Consider the following 23,838-nt stretch of genomic DNA (forward strand, 5'->3'; position numbering starts at 1 on the left):
GATAATCATCCAGATTATAACCTTGGAGGTTCTGTTCTTTAATATAGTGCCTAACTCCTCTAAACTGCCTACGAACCTCCTTCCTCGTTCTACCTCTGTTGTTGGTGCCTACACGGGCCACGACCACTGAATCCGCCACCCCACCTCCAACCCAGAGCAGATGTCCTGAACCCTGGCTTGATCCTGACTATCCCCAAACTATACCATCCCCAACTTCACTTCTCTCCTGCCACTTGAACAGCTCCCCTGAACCATAGTATCATGGTCAGTACACTTATTTTTCCTACAGTCCGCTCTCTCTCTCATCCACTTTTTGTTAAAGAGTAAAGTTTGTTTATTAGTCACAAGTAGTCTTACATTAACACTACTGTGAAAATCCCCTCGTTGCCACATCCCAGCACCTGTTCAGGTACACTGAGGGAGAATTTGGTTGGCCAATGAACCTAACCAGCACACCTTTGGACCTTTTGTTACCTAAAGAGTGGCGAGAACTCTTACCACAGCAAGTAGTTGCAACAAACAATGCAAATACATTTAAGAGGAAGTCTGTAGACAAGCATTAAAGACAAGGAAGCAAATAATAGATGGTTACCATGGAGACTTAAGAGGTTGGGCCGAACTGCCTGGTTCCATGCAATCCTCAATTTACTCGTCACATTTATTAGACTCTCAACTTTTAGTATTCTGATTTTCCATTCTTTCTACCCAAGTGGATAATTTTGCACTTCACCACATTATACTCATCTTCTTATATAATACCAACCTGCCTGTATCCCTTTGCGACCTTAAGTCCTCCTCATTTAATTTCTCACCTAGCTTTCTATCGATATTGATGCAGATGTGTAAATTCTTGCAGCACTTTAGATACACCTTGCAATTATGAAAATAACCCCTTTAACAATAATCAGATTAATCTGTGATGTAATGAAGCAGCAGAGTGAGAGAACAGAAGGAGTTCATTTCTGTAACATTACCTGGCCGCCTATCCCACTGTGGTGGGGGTGATCCTTGATCAGAAGGTGGTCCCAGTCGATCTGGGCCAGGACCGATCCACTCACGGGGAGCAAGAGCACCTGGAGGAACTCTCATACCTGCAAGTTAAAATTTGACCAGAAGCCAGTTATTAACAGTTGATATGCATTTACAAATTGAGAACCTGTGCAAGTATAAATATGTTTTCTGCCTACCTCCATCACCCCGATCTCGTGGGAAGCCACGGCCTGCATTCACAGACGGAGGTCTTATAGGGAGCTCCATCATCAATGGTGGTGAAGGTGCTCCACCACTCACAGGAGATGGCCCATAGGAGTCATCACGAGACAGTGGACCTGGAACATACAAGGGAGTAGGGATGAGAAGGATAAGGCTGTGATTTCAGCAGATACTATCTTTTGTTGAAAGCCGCTGGAATACAAGGCTGATCAGAAATCTGTTTGGTTTCATTTTGAAATAGGTTCTACGGATTAACATTTTTTATGAATTTATAGTTTATCAGAGGGCTGTGTTTATTTGTGCTGCCTAGAGGACTATAGGAGCATTTTGTGCATCTTTTAAACTTCACTACTGCTCCTGACTGGAAAGGCATCAGGAACAATTGCACGAGTGCCAGCAGCTGAACTGAAGGCCAAATGCAGATGTGTAACTATTAGCTGTCCCGTCAGCAGCAGGAGTTCGAGTGGACTAAATGTATTGACCAAACTTCTTTCCCTCTACAATTCAATATGTATTATCTTATATTTTCTTCAATAGAGGAAAATATTTATAAACTATAGGTGTAGAAGCTCTTTAACCCAACCAGTCGGTAATAGAAACAAAGGAATATTTGCACTGGGCATGGGGTCAAGGGCAGATAGTGTCTGGAGCAGGATGAACTCTGCATTATTCAATATCATAGAATCCTACAATGCAGGAGGCCATATGGCCCCGTGCGCCTGCACCGACAATCCCACCCTATCCCTGTACCCCACAGCTGACCTGTGATGCACACTATGATCTTTAGATGGCCAGACAAATTGGGAACTGGTAATGCAATTAAACATCATGGGGGGATGGTTGGATTCTTTTGCTGGAGATGGTCATTGCCTGGCACTTGTGTGGCACAAATGTTACACATCACGTCAGTCCAAGCCTTGATATTATCCAAGTCTTGCTGCATTTGGACATGAACTGTCTCAGTATCTGAGGAGTCATGGATGGTGCCGAACATTGTACAATTATCTGCAAGCAGCCCCACTTCTGACCTTATGACGGAGGAAAGGTTACTGATGAAACAGTTGAAGATGGTTGGGCCTAAGACACTCCCCAAGGAACTCCTGCAGAAATGTCCTGAAGCTGAGATGATTGACTTCCAACCACCACAACCATTTTTTTTGTGGCAGGTTTGACAACCAGTGAAGGGTTTTCCTCCTCAATCCCATTGACTAGGACTTCTTGATACCACACTAAGTCAATTGCTGCCTTGGTATCAAGGGCAGTCAATGTCACCACACTTCACTTCTTTTGTCCATGTTTGCACTAGGCTGTAATGTAGTAATGAGCTGAGTGGCACTGGCAGAACCCAAACTGTTTAGAGGGCTGGTGCAGACACGATGGGCCAAATGGCCTCCTTCTGAACTGTAACAATTCTGAAAGAGCAACTGGTCAAATGTAATCTTTGTATCCCAGAAATGTACATGAGTAAATATACAACTCCTTACCTCTGCGAGCTACTCCAAGGGGTGGGGGTGCTCCTGGAGGGCCCTGAAAATCAGGTCTACCTGGTGTTGGCTTAATTATTGAAGGCCTTTGAACCTGGGAAAGTTTCTGGTTCAACTCAATCATCCTGTATGGTTAAAATGAAAACATTTATTTTCATTACACTTCAGTTTTTAATTTTAGGAGCAAGGATATCTCATTCAATCCCTTGAGTTATCTGAATGGTAGATGGCTCCATTTAACTGCCTTTGATGCACTTTATCAAAGTCTAGTGATATAGTTAGCCAACAAAAAGCTATCCATTTTAGTACCCACAGTCTCTGGGAGAGCAGATTCCAGATTTGCATAACCTTTTACATGATGCCTTTTTCTATACAGATACTTTTCTATTCTCCATCCAGACTTCATACCTGAATAACCTACTTCTAATGCCTCTGTTCTGGATCATTGCAGAGGGAAGTTTTCTTGTATTGAATCCCTTAATTTTAAATAGCTCCATGAAATCACCATTTAAATTCAAGGGAATGAAGCCAAATTTATGCATCCTGTTATCACAATTTAAACCGTTAAACCACAGCATCACATAAATCTGTGCTGTACACCCCTTCAAATCCAACAAATTTTTCCTTGGATGTGGTGGCTAGACATGGTACTCCAAGTGGAGTCCAATGGACGACAGCATCATTTTTTCCACAGTTTAGAATCACAGAACTACTAGCTCAATTTTGAATTCCAAACGTCTTGTACCTTAACCTATTGCTTTTTGATGCTCAAATCCAGTTGTTTCTCCAGATCCTAGTCTCTCACCATAACTAAAATATTCTCATTTGTCCTTCTGATCTGAAGTAAACGACCTCTTATTTTTCCACAATGAAATCAACTATAGTTTTGTCCACTAACAGTTTGTGTCCCATTCTGTACTCAATTTATTATGTCTCTGATGAAAACTTGGATACATATCTCTGCTTTTTCTTTCAAGCTGTTGAAAACTGATATGCCACATCTCAAAAATCCCTAGTCTCAGGTTCTTAATTCTCAACCAATTACCAATCAAAATTGCAACCAGCTTCTGCTAATAATCTCTTGTAATATTAAATGCCTTTGGAAGTCATATAGATAATATCCATAGATGTTCACCTATTCATCTTGCTAATGGTCTCATTCAACCATAAGACAGATATGTCCTATCCTACACAAATCCATGCTGAGGTGTAAATGAAGCAGTGGAGATAAAACTGCAAACAATATCACTTACTTCTGTCTCAAATTTGCAGTCTCCCTCTTTTCTTCAGTAAGTGTTCTTTCAGCTGAACGTGCACTTAGCTGTTGGAGAACCAGAAATCTTAAATTTTTTAAAACTTTTGACCAAATATCAGCAGTTTTTTCCAATTACGTAAGAGAAACTGCCTGTGTAAAATTGTAATCTGACCACCATAGCCTCTTTCCCAAGGTGACTCAGTGAAAACTCCATTTCATCTCATTCACCCCTTAAGACTGTAATGCAAAGCAAGCTGTGTTTTTTATTTAATTACAAATAATATTAAATCAAAGCACCAAGATAAAAAAAAGTCAATGCACGACTAAAATAACTAAATGATGTCTGCAGGATTCTTGCTCATGGAGTGAGGAGTGATAAGGAGTGTGACGGGTAAGACGGATGAACTTAAGGCCTTAATGTTCGCGATGAATTTAGATGTGGTCGCAGTGACGGAGACGTGGTTAAAGGAAGGGCAGGACTGGCAGCTAAATATTCCTGGGTATAAGTGTTTTAGGCACGACAGGGGAGGGTCGAAAAGAGGAGGGGGAGTGTTGTTGTTAGTTAGGGAGCACATCACAGTGGTGCAGAGGGAGGATAATATAGAGGGGTTAGGAATTGAGTCTGTGGGTGGAGTTGAGGAATAAGAAGGGAGCGATTACTATGCTAGGGGTGTACTAGGGGAGGCTAGATACAGCCGGATTAAGCAGGAGCTTAGGGATACAGACTGGGATAGGCTGTTGGAGGGCAAGTCCACGTTAGGCATGTGAGAGTCTTTCAAGGGAAAACTGAAATGGGTGCAGGAAAGGCATGTGCCGGTTAAGAGGAAGGATGGGAAAGGTAGAATTAGAGAGCCGTGGATTACTAGAGATACTGAGGACTTGGTCAGGAAGAAATGAGAGGCGTATGTTAGGTCTAAGCAACTGGGAATGGAGAGAGCATTGGTGGAATACAGAAAGAGTAGGAGGGATCTCAAAAGGGGAGTTAGGAGGGCAAAAAGGGGGCATGAAATGGCTTTGGCAGGTAGGATTAAGGAAAATCCAAAGGCGTTTTACTCCTATGTTAGGAACAAAAGGGTGGCTAGGGGAAAAGTCAGTCCCCTCAGGGACAGAGGAGAATTGTGCTTAGAGTCCGAGGGAACGGGGGAGATCCTGAACGAATACTTTGTGTCGGTATTCACAAAGGAGGGTCTTGATGTCTGGTACAGTCTTCACGGGAGCTGTAGACCAATTGAAGGAACTATCCATTACAAGGGAAGAAGTGTTAGGGCTTTTAGGTAGCATTAAAACTGATAAATCTCCGGGACCCGATGGCATTTATCCTAGGCTGCTTAGAGAGGAGAGAGATGAAATTGCTGGGCCTCTGACGCAAATCTTTGTCTCTTCTTTGGACACAGGCGAGGTCCCAGAGGACTGGAGGATAGCGAACGTGGTACCATTGTTTAAAAAGGGTAGGTAGGAGGGATAACCCTGGTAACTATAGGCCGGTGAGTTTGATGTCAGTGGTAGGCAAGTTGATGGAGAGGATTCTTAGGGATAGGATATATGAGCACTTAGAGCGTTGCAATCTGATTAAGGATACGCAGCATGGCTTTGTAAAGGGGAAGTCTTGCCTTACGAATCTGGTAGAATTTTTTGAGGTGACAAAAACAGTCAACGAAGGACGAGCCGTTGATGTTGTCTATATGGATTTCAGTAAGGCGTTTGACAAAGTCCCTCATGGTAGGTTGGTAGGAAAGATTAAGGCTCATGGGATACAAGGCCAGGTATCTAGATGGGTTGAGAACTGGCTTGCTAAGAGGAGACAGAGAGTAGTAGTGGAAGGGTCCTTTTCTAGCTGGAGGTCTGTCACTAGTGGTGTGCCGCAATAATGCGTGAATTAAATATTTATAATGAGATTAAATAGAAACGACAGTGCAAGTGCTGTCGCAGCTGCAGCCTGTGGGAGTCTGTGCAGAATGCAGTGATCCCAGGGGACGCTATCTGCAACTTGGACTTCAGTTCAGAATTGTTGAGCTGGAATCCGAAATGCATCCAGGGAGGGTGAAAGTTACTGGAACTTAGACCCAGGAAGCAGTCACATCTCTCAGGTTAGGTAGTAGTTCTATAAACAAGGTTCTGCATTAAACACTACATCGCTGCCTTTGTATTCAATTCCCTGGAAACTTCAGTACTTTGTTAATGCACTTTATGGTCTTATTATACTGTTGCTATTTCTAACAAATTATGTCTCAATATTCCTAGATCTCTTTGTTTCACTCCCCCACTTGGTTTCTTACCTACCAAAATAAATCATACTTTGCTAAATTGAATTTTGCTCATCATTAATCTAAACATGTGTATGTCTCACGTCTGCATACTGGTACACTCTACAAAACCACCCAACTTGATGGATAATTCCACGACTCTGTCAGTAATTAACAGTGGTTCCCAGTAATCAGGCAACGCCACTATCAGCCACTCAAATCTTGAATAATCCCTAACATCTTATTTTTTAACAGGAAGTGGGAATAGCCTAACCCAAAATCATGGTCCTTGCTGGAACCAATGATACAGGCAAAAGTCTTGCAACAGGTGTTTAAAGTCAGGCATTAAGTGGAAATAAAAGACCTCAAGGATAATAATTCTCAGACTGCTTCCCAAGCAACATGCTGGAGAGAGCAAGGAGAAAGATTAGGTCAGTCAAATTACGGTTGTAGAAGGGAGGATTTACATTTGCATATTCATAAATTCTGCTGCAAGGGAAGGCAAAAAGTTGGACTGAAATGGATGGATATTCATGCAGACAGGGCAAACTGAGTACAGAAATCATTCAAACCAGTTCACTGAGAAGGTAAAGTCTAGGTCAGAAACTAGAGGGGAAAAACTGACCAAACTCAGAATAAAGCAGAAGCCTTAGCTGATATAAAAGAAAGAAAATATTGCCAGCAGAAAGGGAAAAAAAAAGAGGTTATGAGGCATAGAGGGAAAAAAAATTCCCAAAATGCGAGGGGGGTGGGGGGGGGGGATGAAAAAATTAAAATGGGGGAACAGATCAACATTCTTAAAGGGTTGGCAGTCAAGTTTGAGTGGCATCTTTATGAATGATAAATGTTGAGGAACATAAAAGGATAGAACATAGAATATAGAACATTACAGCGCAGTACAGGCCCTTCGGCTCTCGATGTTGCGCCAACCTGTGGAACCAATCTAAAGCCCATCTAACCAACACTATTCAAATATCATTCATATGTTTATCCAATGACTATTTAAATGCCCTTAATGTTGGCGAGTCCACTACTGTTGCAAGCAGGGCATTCCACGCCCTTACTACTCTGAGAAGAGCTTACCTCCAACATCTATCCTATATCTATCACCCCTCAATTTAAAGCTATGTCCCCTCGTGCTAGCCATCTCCATCCGAGGAAAAAGGCTCTCACTGTCCACCCTATCTAATCCTCTGATCATCTTATATGCCTCTATTAAGTCACCTCTTAACCTTCTCTCTAACGAAAATGGCCTCAAGTCCCTCAGCCTTTCTTCATAAGACCTTCCCACCATACCAGGCAACATCCTGGTAAATATCCTCTGCACCCTTTCCAAAGCTTCCACATCTTTCCTATAATGCAGCGATCAGAACTGCATGCAATACTCCAAGTGCGGCCGCACCAGAGTTTTGTACAGCTGTAACATGACCTCATGGCTCCGAAACGCAATCCCTCTACCAATAAAAGCTAACACACCGTACACCTTCTTAACAACCCTATCAACCTGGTTGCCAATTTTCAGGGATCTACGCACATGTACACCGAGATCTCTCTGCTCATCCGCACTACCAAGTAACTTATCATTAGCCCAGTACTCTGTATTCTTGTTACTCCTTTCAAAGTAAATCGCTTCACATTTTTCCGCGTTAAACTCTATTTGCCACCTCTCAGCCCAGCTCTGCAGCTTATCTATGTCCCTCTATAATCGCCAACATCCTTCTGCACTGTCCATAAGTCCACTGACTTTAGAGTCATCTGCAAATTTACTAACCCATCCTTCTACGCCCTCATCCAGGTCATTTATAAAAATGACAAACAGCAGTGGCCCCAAAACAGGTCCTTGCGGTACGCCAGTAGTAACTGAACTCCAGGATGAACATTTCCCATCAACCACCACCCTCTGTCTTCTTACAGCTAGCCAATTTCTGATCCAAACCACTACATCACCCTCAATCCCATGCCTCCATATATTCTGCAATAGCTTACCATGGGGAACCTTATCAAACGCTTTACTGAAATCCATATACACCACATCAACTGCTTTACCCTTATCCACCTCTTTGGTCACCCTCTCAAAGAACTCAATAAGGTTTGAGAGGCACGACCTATCTTCACAAAACCGTGTTGACTATCCCTAATCAAATCATTCCTTTCTAGATGATTTATAAATCCTTTCTCTTATAATCCTTTCCAAAACTTTACCCACAACAAAAGTAAAGCTCACTGGTCTATAATTACCAGGGTTGTCTCTACTCCCCTTCTTGAACAAGGGGACAACATTTGCTATCCTCTAGTCTTCTGACACTATTCCTGTAGACAATGACGACCTGAAGATCAAAGCCAAAGACTCTGCAATCTCCTCCCTAGCCTCCCAGAGAATCCTAGGATAAATCCCATCCGGCCCAGGGGACTTATCTATTTTCACACTTTCCAGAATTGCAAACACCTCCTCCTTATGAGGTATTCTCCTCGACAACATTGTCTTTTTCCTGCGTGAATACTGATGAAAAATATTCATTTAGCACCTATCTCTTCGGACTCCACGCACAGCTTCCCACTACTGTCCTTGACTGGCCCTAATCTTATCCTAGTCATTCTTTTATTCCTGATATACCTATAGAAAGCTTTAGGATTTTCCTTGATCCTACCTGCCAAAGACTTCTCATGTCCCCTCCTGGCTCTTCTTAGCTCTCTCTTTAGGTCCTTCCTGGCTAACTTGTAACTCTCAAGTACCGTAACTGAGCCTTCACGTCTCTTCTTGACATAAGTCTCCTTCTTTCTCTTCACAAGAGATTCAACTTCTTTAGTAAACCATGGTTCCCTTGCTCGATCACTTCCTTCCTGCCTGACAGGTACATACTTATCAAGGGCACACAGTACAAGCTCCAATTGTGACCATCCCCTGCGGTTTCCTTCCACATCCTATGCATCCTAAATCTCGCCTAATCGCATCATAATTTACTTTCCCCCAGCTACAACTCTCGCCTTGCAGTATATACCTATCCCTTTCCATCGCTAATGTAAACGTAACCAAATTGTGGTCACTATCACCAAAAGTGTTCACGTGCCTCTAAATCTAATACCTGGCCTGGTTCATTACCCAGTACCAAATCCAATGTGGCCTTGCCTCTTGTCGGCCTATCTGCGCACTGTTTCAGGAACCCCTCCTGCACACATTAGATGGGTCAGTTTTTGTCCAAAGTACTCGAACTATAGCTTTTCCAGTCAATATTTGTAAAGTTGAAGTCCTCCATAACAACTACCCTGTTACTTTCGTTCCTATCCAGAATCATCTTTGCAATCCTTTCTTCTACATCTCTGGAACTTATCAGAGGCCTATAGAAAACTCCCAACAGGGTGACCTCTCCTTTCCTGTTTCTGACCTCAATCCATACTACCTCAGTAGAAGGGTCCTCATCAAGCATCCTTTCTGCCACAGTAATACTGTCCCTGACTAACAATGCCACACCTCCCCCTCTTTTACCACCTTCCCTGATCTTATTGAAACATCTGAACCCCAGAACCTGCTACAACCATTCCTGTCCCTGCTCTATCCACGGCCACAACATCGAAGTCCCAGGGACCAACCCATGCTGCAAGTTCGCCCACCTTATTCCAGATGCTCCTGGCGTTGAAGTAGACACACTTCAAACCACCTTCCTGCCTGCCGGTACACTCCTGCAACCTTGAAACCTTATTCATGACCTCACTACTCTAAACCTCCTGTACATTGGAGCTACAGTTCCCATTCCCTTGTGAATCAGTTTAAATCCTCCCAAAGAGCATTAGCAAATTCCGACCCCCCCAGGATATTGATACCCCTCTGGTTCAGATGTAGACCATCCCGTTCGTAGAGGTCTCAAAAACCCCCCAGAATGACCCCCAATTATTCAGGTATCTGAATCCCTCCCTCCTGCAACATCTCTGTAGCCACATGTTCAACTGCTCTCTCTCTCCCTATTCCTCTCCTCGCTAGCACGTGACACAGGTAACAAACCGTAGTTGGGAAGTTAAAAGAGAAGTTTAAGAACTGGATCATGGAAAGGCTAGCAGATTGTATAAATGGAAAGAGTCATCAGGATATAAAAAGCTGAAATAAATAATTCCCAGAAACTGTAAATACGAAGCCTAAAAAATTAGAAACATAAATGTCCAACTGCTTTTATGAACAGGGACTTAAAATACAAGATCCAAGATAAATCTATATGATTGAATAAATAGACAGTTTTGGGTCCCCATTATAGAATAAGGCTGTAGAGAGCATACAATGTAGATTCATCAGGATGATGCCAAGGATAGGATCTGCAGTTTTGAAGAGATTCATGGAACACCATGGTTTTCACTGGAGCAAAGAAAGTTGAGGGAATTTAATTGAATTTTTTTAGACAGCAAAAGTTTTAATGAAGTAGGGAAACATTATTTCCTCTGGCTGAGATACAACAATGAGGAATCAAAGTTGAATGTATTGCTTTGAGTGAGGAGGAATTAAGAGGAACTTATTTCCACAGATGGTTGCTGGAACATGAAACTTTTTGCCACAATTACTTGATGCCAAGACCATTTCATCTTATCGGGATAAATAAATAACTATTTAACACACAGCAACATATAATGGGATGGAATGGGATGGATAGGATAGAGGTGGAGAGGCTCTTCCCGCTCAGAAAGGACAGTAGGGCTAGGGGGCACAGCCTCAAGATAAAGGGGGGGCGGTTTAGAACGGAGTTAAGGAGGAACTTCTTCACTCAAAGGGTGGTGAATCTCTGGAATTCTCTGCCCGTTGAGGTGGTGGAGGCTGCCTCGCTAAATATTTTTAAGACACGGGTTGATGGGTTTTTGATAAGTGAGGGGATTAAGGGTTATGGGGAGAGGGCGGGAATGTGGAACTGAGCCACGACAGATCAGCCATGATCTTACTGAATGGCGGGGCAGGCTCGAAGGGCTAGATGGCCTACTCCTGCTCCTATTATGTTCTTATAAGGTCACAGCAGAAAAGATTAGGGTAATAGGTTAAAATATTCCAAGCAAAAAAAAAGTACTGACATGATGGACCAAATGGCATCTTTCTGTTCTATAAACATCAAGGAAGAAATGAAGCATAGAGATTGCCTTTAACAAAAGAATTAAAATTTGGAGGTGGAATGACAGAGTAAAATTTATTAGACGTAGCACATAGGTTGTTAGAAAGCACAATGCCTTCTTAGACCACAATTATATGCTATCCAAGCAGAAGAACATCTCTTCAACCAAGCTGCTATTGCAGATTAATCATCCCTTTTGTGATCAAAAAGCAAAAGAAATATTAACCTCCAGATTAAATCTGTACAAAATGGTTCTGATCTGGGGCAACAATTCAAACATCCAAACTCACCCAGTTTTCATGAGCCTTCTTCTCATGTGCAGCAATCTATGAAATAAATGGAGAAAATACTTGTTTGATGCTGCAGTAACTGTAAATACATTAATCTATGAAGTTACCACTATATTCGTCTAAATAAATGAAAAGGCAGCCTCAAAGACTGCTCAGTCCTTCAAAACTCACTATTAGAGGATGAAACACATTTGCAAGTAATGCTAACTCGAAGGGAGGGAAAATCAAAGATGAAACCAAAAGCCAGTAGACAATTTAGGAAAACCTCTGGAAATTCCCAAACCAACGTGCTCCCCAGTTTCCTCAGAAATATTAAAGATTTGTTAGACACAATTTGCCTTTCTTAAATCCATGCTGCCTGCTCTTCATTTTTTGGACAAAACTAATTCTTCCCATTTTTTGATTCCAAGAAATTGGTCCATTACTAAAACAAGGCAGACTATTAGATAGTTATCCGTTTTTTTCCCTCTCTCCCTTTGCACAGATTTGCTACAGTGACAAATAGATTTGAAGATGTTTAAATTGAGGTCAGAGCCTTTGCTCTTCTCATATTCCCCGCATTCGAGGATGAACACCAAGGCCCCAGTATATTCCCTATTTGGAGATCCTGCGGCCTTGGTGTTATTCACCTAGAATGTGGCTCTACTTCCACATTTATGTATATATGCTCTATTTAGCTGATGCACTTTCACCTTCCATTTCCACTACCATACTCCTCTGTGAAGAAAGGCAGCACTATCTTTTGACATTTTCATTATCAAATCATACTTCATAACATTTCTTTTTTCACCCTGAATTGAATACAATTTAATTTTTTTTTTACTCAAGGCATTTATTAAATCTTTACCATTTCTCTTTATAGCAAAGGAAATCTGCTATCCTTAACTTGTCTAGTCTGCATGTGACTCCAAAGCCATGAAAATGCAGTTGGTCCTTAACTGCCCTCTGAAGTGGTCTAGCAAGCCTCTCAGAAGTATACCACTACAAAGTCAGAAAAAAAGGAATAAATCCAGGTGGACCCCACAGGTTTGGAGCCAGGAGTCGCCAGCTGCAGGTTAGAAAATGAAATGGAACATTTGCCCTACTTCCCAATTCCTCAGACTCAAGACTATCACTGAGCATTACAGAACCATTAGACATCCTTTCCAGTTACCTGATTTTTGAATGATCTTTCAGTCTTATGCAGCTCTTCTTCCATTTCCTGAATTCTTTGTCTATTAAGGCAGAAAGGAAAACCATTAGCAAAGCAAAGGAATTCTTTCAGCTTACAGAGGACCATGGCTTAGAAAATACATTAAAAAAAAACTATGTTGGTTTTGGAGGCGTATGAAAAGCTACAAGATACAGCATGGCTGTTTTCAAAACATGCTGAAAGATAAGTGAATGTCATCCATCACATTAGGAAAACAAGGCTGCACCAACAGATCACATAATTGAAATACCATGCCAAATTTTGAACAAAAGCACAATTAGACTCCAAGAGATGGAAGAGACACAGTCCCTGAGACAAGAACTTTATACAGCATTTGTGATGCTTTGAGGTAGCCAAGAATCTTCACAGGATTCTTATCAAACAAATTCGACACCGAGCCACATGAGGAGACATTGAGGAAAAGAATCAAAAGCTTGGTCAGAGATGCAGGTTTTAAGAAGCTCTTAAAAGGAGCAGGGGCACAAGAGGTGGAGCGCTTTGGGAAGGAATTTATGTTTCCAGTCTTGGCAGCTGGAAGCATGGTTACCAATGGTGGGTTGATTAAAGCCAGTGATGAGTAGAAGACCAGAATTGGAAAATCAGAGAACTAGGGGCTGTGGAACTGAAGGAGGTTACAGTAGTGAATAGCGAGGTCATGAAGGGGTTTGCAAACAATAGAGAGCTTTAAAAATGAGCCGCTGACTAATAAGGAGTCACTCTAAATCATCCAACATAGGGGTCATTGGCAAATGACATTTGATGCGAGGCATGACATAGACAGCAGAGTTTTTGATTACTTCAAGGTGAACAGGTGGAAGACCTGTCAGAGCCAATTCTGGATGCCAAAGATCTGAAATGAGGAAAGGTTGAGATGATTCAAGAGTAGAGTTCAGAAGTATACAAGATTGTGAAGGTACAAAAAAAAATGGTGAATCAGTGCTCCATTCCAAGCTAAATCAAAAGACCACCACCAGGATTCAAACTGATGACAGAGTCAAAGAGTGTTTCTCTTTCCCATGGAACAACCCACGGCAAAAACCCTGGAATAATTTCAGAGACAAGGCAAATTGCACTGGATGACAGCTAAAGAGTTACACCTTGATGGATGAAATAGGATGAATCAAATGATGTGCTGATCTTGCAATCCTCCTCCCACCATGCACAAATTACAACTGAGATTTGGACTGCTTCAAAAACAGATTATGGAAGATGAATTTTCTGTTAAATTCGAGCTGACTGAAAACTGTCTCCTGAATTGAGCTTCACCAAACTTAGCTCCAAATTTTATTCAGCTGAAAAGAATAAAAAAGCACTGGAGGCTTCAAAGTGATTTAGAGATGTTGAATGGGCAAATATGTGGCAGATGCAACAATAACGTGGATAAATGTGAAGTTATCCACTTTGGACAGAGAAACAGGATAGCAGAATATGATTTAAATTGTGATGAATTGCAAAACATTCAGAACTTGGATTATAATTGTAAGCATTTCAAACCCAGTTAAATCCCATATTGCTTTGGTTTTACTATCCTGAGTTAATGAAATAAACTTGTTCATAATCTGACATTCAAGTGTTATTTATTCACTATGATCAGTATCAGAAGTGATTTTTTGTTCGGTCAACTTTCAACCCATAGAGTTGCCTGTGGAAGTTTCTCTGTCATGATGTAGAGATGCTGGCACTGGACTGAGATAAACAGAGTAAGAAGTCTCACAACACCAGGTTAGAGTCCAACTAGTTTATTTGATAGTAATTACTTACTAAGTTTCTCTGTATCAGGGCATCAGCAAGTATTTAGAATATATCCAACATGTAAAATTATTAAGGAAGGTAGCCAATGGCCCAGTGTCCAGCCGTATGATAAAGACGGTGGCCTCTTCCCGGGTGCGCCGCAGAATCTTGCTGGCCAGCAAAAAGGTGCTGTCAGCTGCCTGCTACACTGTGCCGTGGATCAACTCGTGGGTGAATCAGGCAGTGTGGAACCCTGGTCAGTCATAGTTTACTGGCACAGACGGCAGGCACCAGGGCCTCAGACTCTTTTGGCAGCAATGAAGAAAGCCAGCACCAGAGCAAAGAAGCCGCCGCCAGGAGGCGGCAGCCAGAGGAAGGGAGCCAGTAGTGGGTAAAAGTGCCAAAGTGACTGGAGGATGGACAAGTGACTCCTGAAAGAGGGCAATCAGCCGTTGCCAGGTAGCAATCTGGCTGCCGGGCAGGAGGGACTGAAAAAACAAGAAGTGGGGATTTAAATCTAAATTTAGCTGCAGTGTGTGCATTGTCCAGACCCCCTCTGCATCTCAGCTCTGCAATCTCCCATCACTTAGGTGACGTACTTTTTTATTCTTTCCTACCAAAACAAAATTTCACATTTTGCCATGGTATATTCCATTTAGCAGATCTTTCCCTACCCATGTAATCTATCAATATCCACTTGCTGCCATTTTATGTCCTCTTCCACAACCTACCTATCAGCCTCATCAGCAAATTTAGCAACCATACCTGGGGAACTCTAGAAACAGCAGATGTAGGTCATTCAGCCCTTTGAGCCTGCTCCATCATTCAACACGATCATGGGCTGATTGTCTTTCTTTATCCTTACACTTTCCTTCTTGCTATTTATCACACCAAATTTCTACGTCATCTGCAAACTTACTGAATATACCTCCACATTCATATCTAGATTATTAATGTATACTATAAACAACAATGGACCCAGCACCAGTCGTTGCAGTACACAAACTGGACACCGGCTTCTGTTAACAAAAACAACCTTCAATCATCATCCTTTGTCTCCTGCTGCTAGGCCAATTTTAGATCAGATTTCTTCTGGATCCCATGGGCTCTTACCTTTTTGATTAGTCTCTCATGAGGGACCTTGTCAAAACCTTACTGACGTCTGTATAGACTACATCAACTGCACCATCCTCATCTACATCTATCATCCTTAGCTCAAAAAATTCAGATTTGTTAGACATGATTTCCCCGTGACAAAGCAATGTTAACTATCCTTGATTAATCCTTGCCTCTCCAAGTGGACATTAATTTGGTCCCTCAGTACTTCTTTTCCAATAATTTCCCTGCCACTCAAGTTAGACTCACTGGCCTGTAATTACCTACTTGAATGATGGGGCTACATTCACTACCCTCCAGATCACTCCTATGGCCAGAGAGGATTTGAACATCAGCACCAGGGCTCCTGAAATCTCCCCCCTGGGCTCAGACAGCAGCCTCAGATACATCTTACTGAATGACAGAGTTGAGGGGCATATGTCTGCTCCCAATTCGTTATGTTCACAATGGGAATAGGCTGTGTTTAAAATAGCTATTACGTTTCTCATATTACATCATATTACTCTTGAAGGTGTATTTAATTGGCTGTGAGCACTTTGCGATGTTATACAAACAGGAATGGGTTTAGATTGTAAAAAGCAAAATACTGCAGATGCTGGAATTTGAAACAAACAGAAAATGCTAGAAAATCTCAGGTCTGACAGCATCTGTGGGGAGAGAAAAGAGCTGATGTTTCGAGTCTAGATGACCAGTTTTGACAAAGGGTCATCAAGACTTGAAACATTGGCTCTATTTTCTCCCTACAGATGCTGTCAGACCTGCGGAGATTTTCCAGCGTTTTCTGTTTGTGATGGTATTAGATATGTTGTGAAATGCCCCCGAGCTGTGACGAGTGATTTTTATAAATGAATAGAAGGCACTGAACTACTCACTTGTACATCTTTACTTCTTCGACAGCCTGGAGCGCTTTTTCATCAGCCGCAGACAGTTTCAGTTCCTTCTCTTGACGCTGACACTCTTCTTGGGTCAGCTTCCTATAAAGTGAAAAAGTAAAACACAAACCAGTAAACTTAGGGAGCAACCGGATACAAAGTGGGCAGCAGAGCATCATTGATTCTAACTGGTTTCTAACACTTCATTTTTAGGGAACAATCAGTCGTGTCTATCAACAAGTCACCTACCTCCTCAGAGCTAAAAACAGAAAGCACATCTGCCAGGTTGACAAATAAATCAGTACGGTCAGACGTCCATATTCTTCCTACCAAAATGAATCACTTCACATTTCTCTTCACTGAGCTTCATCTGCCACTTGTCCAGCTATTTCACTAATTGTTTATGTCCTTTTAAAGTTCTAAACTCCTCACAATCCACAAAGTTTCTAAGTTTCACATCATTGACGAATTTTAAAATTATGCCCTGTACATCAAAGTCATGAATATACATCAGGGAAAGCAAAAATGTCAACACTGACCCCAGGGCAACTCCACCACAAACCCTCATCTAGCCTGAAAAACAACCATTAACCAAATTTCCTATCAGTCAGTTTTGTACCCTATTGTTACTTTAAATAAGTTTGTGTCAGTCTTCATGGAGGAGAACACAAATAGCTTACCGAATATTAAAGACAGAAGGATGGTAGGAGATGAGGTCCTTAATGCAATTACTGTCACTAAAGAGGTAGTGTTTGATAGACGAATGGGACTGAAGGTAGACAAGTCCCCGGGACTGGATGGAATGCATCCCAGGGTTTTGAAAGAAATGGCAGAGGTGATAGCGGATGCCTTAGTAATTATTTATCAAAATTCGCTGGACTCTGGGAAGTGCTGGAAAATTGGAGAATGGCTAATGTTACGGTGCTGTTTAAAAAACGTAGCAGACAAAAAGCAGGGAATTATAGGCCGGTTAGCTTTACGTCCGTAGTTGGAAAAATGCTAGAATCTGTCATCAAAGAAGAAATAGCAAGACACCTGGCAGATGGAGTATAACGTTAGCAAATGTGAGGTTATCCACTTTGGTAGAAATAATAGTAGGAGGGATTATTATTTAAAGCTGCAGCATGCTACAGCGCAGAGGGACCTGGGGGTCCTTGTGCACGAATTGCAAAAACCCAGTCTGCAGGTGATCAAGAAGGCGAATGGAATGTTGGCCTTTATAGCGAGGGGGATAGAATGTAAAAGTAGGGAGGTCTTGCTGTACAGGGCATTGGTGAGGCTGCAACTGGAGTACTGTGTGCAGTTTTGGTCACCGCATTTGCGGAAAGATATACTGCCCTTGGAGGGAGTACAGAGAAGGTTCACTAGGCTGATATCGGAGATGAGGGGGTTAGCCTATGAAGAGAGATTGAATAGACTGGGTCTGTACTCGTTGAAGTTTAGAAGACTGAGGGGGGATCTTATAGAGACATATAAGATAATGAAGGGGCTAGATAGGGTAGAGGTAGAGAGATTCTTCCTGCTTAGAAAGGAAAACAGAACTAGAGGGCACAGCCTCAAAATAGGGTGGGGGGGTGCAGTTTAGATCGGAGTTGAGGAGGAACTTCTTCAATCAAAGGGTGGTGAGTCTCTGGAATTCTCTGCCCATTGAAGTGGTGGAGGCTACCTCGCTGAATATATTTAAGTCAGGGGTAGATAGGTTTCTGATAGACAAGGGAATTAAGGATTATGGGGAGAAAGCAGGAAAGTGGAACTGATCCACTTCAGATCAGCCATGATCTTGTTGAATGGCGGGGCAGGCTCGAAGGGCTAGATGGCCTACTCCTGCTCCTATTTCTTCTGTTCTTATTAACTTTTATTCCATGCTAGAACTTTGCTTAAGGATCTGTTGTGGCACTGTATCAAATGTTTTTGGAAGTCTATGTACTCTACATCAATAGAACTGCTCTCATCAGCCCTCTTCTGTTACCTCTTCAAAACCTCCAAGTCAGTTAAACACAATTTTCCCAAGATAACTTTCCTTAATTTTTTCCATGTGACTATTAATTTTGGTTAAAAATAATTCTTCTCAGAAGTTTGACCCCCACCAGAGTCAAACTCACTGTCTGTAATTGCTGACTTCATCTTTGCACTCTTTTGAACAAGACTGTAACATACAGGTTCTGCCATTCAACCACCCGATAGGTAAGCCTTCACAAACTTTTATTCCTTGGTGATTATAGATGGTGATTTAGAATGTTAAAAGTAGCAAGAAGGTAGCCATTCAGCAGTGTGGATACCAGCTCTACAACTTCAGCAAACACACCTAATCCCATCCCCTTGCATCCTTTTATATCCTTCCCTTTTTAAACATTTATCCAGTCCCCATTTAAATTATATGCTGATATATCAAACATTCAAATTGCCTAGTATGAAAACATTCCTCACTTTCCCCCCATTCTTCTGATGTTACTCCAAGTTCCTATTAATGACTCTCACACTTACTTCTGCAAGGCCATCTCCTTTTGGTGGTAGAGCTCAGTCAATATCTCCAGTTTCTGCTGCATAGTTTTAAATTCATTCTCAAGCCTGGTCTTCTCAGTTTCAGTGGCTACAAAGTTGTGTTCAAGTTGTTTAATTTGCTCTGGGCAGGGAAGGTAAAATGAAAGTGACAAGTTAGTGCCATCCTTCTCTTTCATCCTCCCTACCTTTGCACAAAATTAACAGTTCTTAGCAAGGCCAGACTGGAGCCAAGCTCCAATGGTCAAGACAGTCTTTTTTTTAAACCATTCCGCACCCCCCGCCCCCCCCCCCCCCCCCCAATTTCCAATTGGCTTGGAGTATTTAATTTGTTTTCCTCCACTTTAGATTACATGCTAGGAATAAGGATGTTTCTTTTGTGCATATTGTAATGGTTCAGGTCAGAAACTCCAAAGTTTTCCGTGGAGCCCTTCTGGATCATAAGTTTTGCATCTTAAATTTGACTTGGATAAGCACGAGATTTTCACTTCAGGTATGATTCAAGTTGCCCACTAGGGGACTTTTATCAAACGAAGTTTATTTAAGAATATAGATTACATTATAGTGAGAAAATTAGCAAGAACTTTTATCAATTACAAATCATGATAATGTATAATCCTTAAAGATATCTCCTATGTTCCAATCAATCCAATCCCATAGACAAAAGAAACCCTTTTGCATAGGTTTAACACAGCAGAGACTAATGCTCATGTGATGCTCAAATTGAGTCCTTTGGTTGGAGAATTGAAAATTCTCAGTCTTTTTACACCTAGAACAGGTTGAAGTCAGAACAGCTTCCCAGAACATTAGGGACTTTAGGCAAACTACTAGCAGCAGGAAGGCAAAACCTTGCTTTAAGATCACCAGCAGAATTTCCAAACAAAATAGGGCGAGTGATTTCTGTAAGCTTACTATCCCTGTTAAAACCCAACTGCTGCCCAAAACTGAAAATGAAACCTTAAACTCACTAAAAAACCTGTCCAAAAACATTTGACAGTCCTAACAATGCAGGATCATAAAAATAATCCCAGAATAAACACAAACAACCCCCACTTAAGTAGCAATAAAAGGACTTAATGTAGTCAGCTCGGCAACGTAATAACATCAGCTAAGGCTACGAGCTGAGAAACACCGACAGAAAACTGCAGAGAAAATGATTTTAAAAAATCTTAAAGGTAAACTAATGTCACAATACTGCGATACACAATATATCACAATTATATGGACCAAGCTGGATGGACCAGGAATTTTAAGCTGTCCGTCGTTATTCATATGTACATACGTAGAATGAGCTGCCAGTTTAATCCAAGGATTTATGTGGGCTTGTTTTATAACTGACAACTGAGCGATGGACAGGCATAGCTTAAATTAGGGTCATCACAGTTTGCTGATCATACCGTTTCATCAACATCACTACTGTGATAGTTGGGCTCATGCAATCAGTCTATTGGTCTGAGGGGTGAGGGGGGAGAGGTATAATTTGGATGTGAGAGGAAGGTTCTTTATGCAGAGAGTTGTGGGGGTATGGAACGCGCTACCGAGTAGGGTGGTGGAGGCAGGAACGTTGGACTCGTTTAAGGTTCAGTTAGACAGACACGAGTGAAACGAGGATGGAGGGTTATGGTAGGGGCTATTAAATAAGGTTAGAACCTCGGGAGACACCGGAAAAGCAGACTTGTAAGATTAACGTTTTTGTCTTTTATTCCGCAGGTGGAGGTCCACCTCGTTGTCAAACGAGGGGCATGCACACGGTGGGTCGTGCGTGGGCTGCTCTTGGAGGTTCCGGGAGTGGCCTAGTACTTCGTGTCGGTGTGTGCGCTTGATCCTGGACCAGTAGACGGGCGCCGCAACAGCTCGGTGACTAGCACTGCTGGCTGTGCAGATACATGGATTTGGGCCTGTATCTGTGGGAGTTTCTGCATTCTCCCTGTGGTTGCGTGGGTTTCCTCCGGGCACTCCGGTTTCCTCCCACACCCCAAAGATGTGCTCTTAGGCTGACTGGTTTTACCAGATTGACACTATTCTCCCCTGTATCTGGCTAAGTTAGGGGTTCCATTCGTAGACACGCAGGGTAGAATAGGTGTAGGGTGATGCGGCGGCGCGGGCTCGTTGGGCCGAAGGGCCTATTTCCCGTGCTGGGTTGTTCTTTGTTCTTTCAATTGCTAACTGTAGGCTATTTATTTTTATGCTGTTAGATGCACACGTTGGGAATGACAATAGTTTCACTGATTTACAATGTTTACAGCAAATTGAATGGTGGAAATCTGCTGATGGACAGTGGTTAGTACTGCTGTCTCACAGCACCAAAGACCCTGGCTTGGGTCACTGTCTGTGTGGAATCTGCATGTTCTGAACATGTCTGCTTGGTTTTCTCTGAGTGCTTCGGTTTCATAAGAGCATAAGAAATAGGAGGAGTAGGCCATCTAGCCCCTCAAGCCTGCCCCGCCATTCAATAAGATCATGGCTGATCTGTCGTGGTTCAGTTCCACATTCCCGCCCTCTCCCCATAACCCTTAATCCCCTTGCCTATCAAAAACCTATCAACCCACGTCTTAAAAATATTTAGCGAGGCAGCCTCTACCACTTCAATGGGCAGAGAATTCCAGAGATTCACCACCCTTTGAGTGAAGAAGTTCCTCCTCAACTCCGTTCTAAACCGCCCCCCCCTTTATCTTGAGGCTGTGCCCTCTAGTCCTACTGTCCTTTCTGAGCGGGAAGAGCCTCTCCACCTCTATCCTATCCATCCCACAATCCATCCTATTTCCTCCCACAGTCAGAAAGACGTGCTGGTTTGGTGCATTGGCCATGTTAAATTCTCCTTCAGCGTACCCGAACAGGTGCCGGAGTGTGGCAACTAGGGGATTTTCACAGTGACTTCATTGTGGTGTCAATGTAAGCCTAGTTGTGACACTAATAAAAACTTGAAAATCATTCCCCAAAGTACTGTTTAAAAATCAGCTTTGAAATTATAGAACAGTTTCACTCAACTGGGAAGCTTTCCCTCTATCAGTATCAAATCCCAAGACAAGAAAGTAAAAACAAAGACATAGGAAAGAAATGGCTCTGCCAACAGCTCAGTAGCTCCACGTGGTATGCGCAGAACAGAAAGATCCTAGATTTGAACCTGATTGTGTGCTGAAAAAGTCTCTCAGCTGAGGTGGCAGCAGAGAGGTTAGCCTCAGCACCCTGATAAAGGAAGGAAGAAAATATTATGCAAATTCAAGATTTCTTTTCATAGTTTGACCTACAAACAGTCACACTCCTTTACATAAAAACACAATCTTACCCTCCAGTTCATGCCTAGCTTTGATTTCATCCATCAGTTTGGTTTGGAAATGGTCTTTTTCTTCTTCAATTATTTTCAAAGTGGTTTGTACCTTAAGAGGAAGATCAAAGAGAGAATGATATCCCATGTGCCCAACAAAAAATTCTAACCAAAGACACACCGGACTCCTCTGCAACTCACCCTTGAAACATCCATCATTTGCTGAATCTTCATTTTTATCTTTTTGCTTTTGTCTAAGGAAAGAACATTTTAAATAGTAAAGCTGAAGTGGCTGAAAATATTGCAAAAAATTGTTCATATAACTCATATCTCAAACATCTTACTGCACCTTGCATGCAATAAATTATTTTGAAGTGCATAAAGTTATAGCGATTTCACAGACCCTGACGGCCAGCCAACACCTCCAGGAAGGCATGCGCAAGAGAGGTTGTGTAATGGTAGATTTTGTTTTAATACAAATATCTACCTTTAAAACACATTCTTGTTACAGCACAATTTGTAAATGAGGGACATGCCCAAACTGAGCTGCCAACATTTTCATTGCCGCAGGATAAATGCACACATTCAATATTTGAAACCAAACCGCTCCTTCCCTCCCTCCGATTCTCCCATCTGCTGCTTCCCCTAACCTTCCCGCTCACCATTTCCGTCTGATTCTCCCATCTGCTGCTTCCCCTAACCTTCCCGCTCACCATTTCCCTCTGATTCTCCCATCTGCTGCTTCCCCTAACCCTCCTGCTCACCATTTCCCTCCGATTCTCCCATCTGCTGCTTCCCCTAACCTTCCCGCTCACCATTTCCGTCTGATTCTCCCATCTGCTGCTTCCCCTAACCTTCCCGCTCACCATTTCCCTCCGATTCTCCCATCTGCTGCTTCCCCTAACCCTCCTGCTCACCATTTCCCTCCGATTCTCCCATCTGCTGCTTCCCCTAACCCTCCTGCTCACCATTTCCCTCCGATTCTCCCATTTGCTACTTCCCCTAACCCTCCCGCTCACCATTTCCCTCCTCCGATTCTCTCGTTTGCTGCTTCCCCTAACCCTCCCGCTCACCATTTTCTCCACCCTTTCACCAATGGGAACAACTGCTCCTTATCTGCTCTCCCAGATCCCACATGATTTTGAATGTATCAAATCTCCTCAACTTGCTCTTCACCAAGGCGATCAGCCAAAGTTCTCCAAATCTGCGCAAATTAAAATCCTCGATTCTCAGAACCATTGTTACAAATCTTTTCTGCACCCTTTCCAATGATTTCACATCTTCATGAAGAGTGCTGCCTGGAACTGAACACAACACTACAAATAAGGCTGAACCACTGTTTTACAAAAGGTTAATCATAATTTCCTTGCTTTTGTTTTCTGTTCCCCTATTTATTACTCCAAGGCTCCAGAATGCTTTATTTACCACTTTCTCAATCTGCCCGCCACCTTCAATGATTTCTGCACGTTCGTCCCCGGGTCCCTCTGCTTCTGCACTTCATTTAGAATTGCGTTTTATGTCATATCATCTCTCCTCGTTTTTCCCAACAAAATGTATCACTATGCATTCATCTGCCCATTCTCCATTCTAACCTAACC

General features: G+C 42.4%; 1 protein-coding gene across 2 annotated transcripts in view; it reads right to left on the minus strand.

Moving 5' to 3' along the window:
• The window catches only part of mia3 (MIA SH3 domain ER export factor 3), a 97,614-nt gene that overhangs the window by 17,685 nt on the left and 56,091 nt on the right, over window positions 1-23,838 (minus strand). For both annotated transcript variants that reach the window (XM_080193058.1, XM_080193057.1), the window contains exons 16-25: window positions 22,442-22,494; window positions 22,262-22,352; window positions 18,961-19,099; window positions 16,477-16,578; window positions 12,719-12,779; window positions 11,566-11,601; window positions 3,950-4,017; window positions 2,697-2,821; window positions 1,188-1,328; window positions 975-1,091 (exon numbers count right to left, since the gene is read on the minus strand). In XM_080193058.1, coding sequence (XP_080049184.1) covers window positions 975-1,091; window positions 1,188-1,328; window positions 2,697-2,821; window positions 3,950-4,017; window positions 11,566-11,601; window positions 12,719-12,779; window positions 16,477-16,578; window positions 18,961-19,099; window positions 22,262-22,352; window positions 22,442-22,494 — 933 coding nt within the window. The remainder of the gene's footprint in view (window positions 1-974; window positions 1,092-1,187; window positions 1,329-2,696; window positions 2,822-3,949; window positions 4,018-11,565; window positions 11,602-12,718; window positions 12,780-16,476; window positions 16,579-18,960; window positions 19,100-22,261; window positions 22,353-22,441; window positions 22,495-23,838) is intronic.

The sequence above is a fragment of the Carcharhinus amblyrhynchos genome, chromosome 7, assembly GCF_965287045.1.
Source record: "Carcharhinus amblyrhynchos chromosome 7, sCarAmb.v2.hapA, whole genome shotgun sequence".
NCBI lineage: Eukaryota > Metazoa > Chordata > Chondrichthyes > Carcharhiniformes > Carcharhinidae > Carcharhinus > Carcharhinus amblyrhynchos.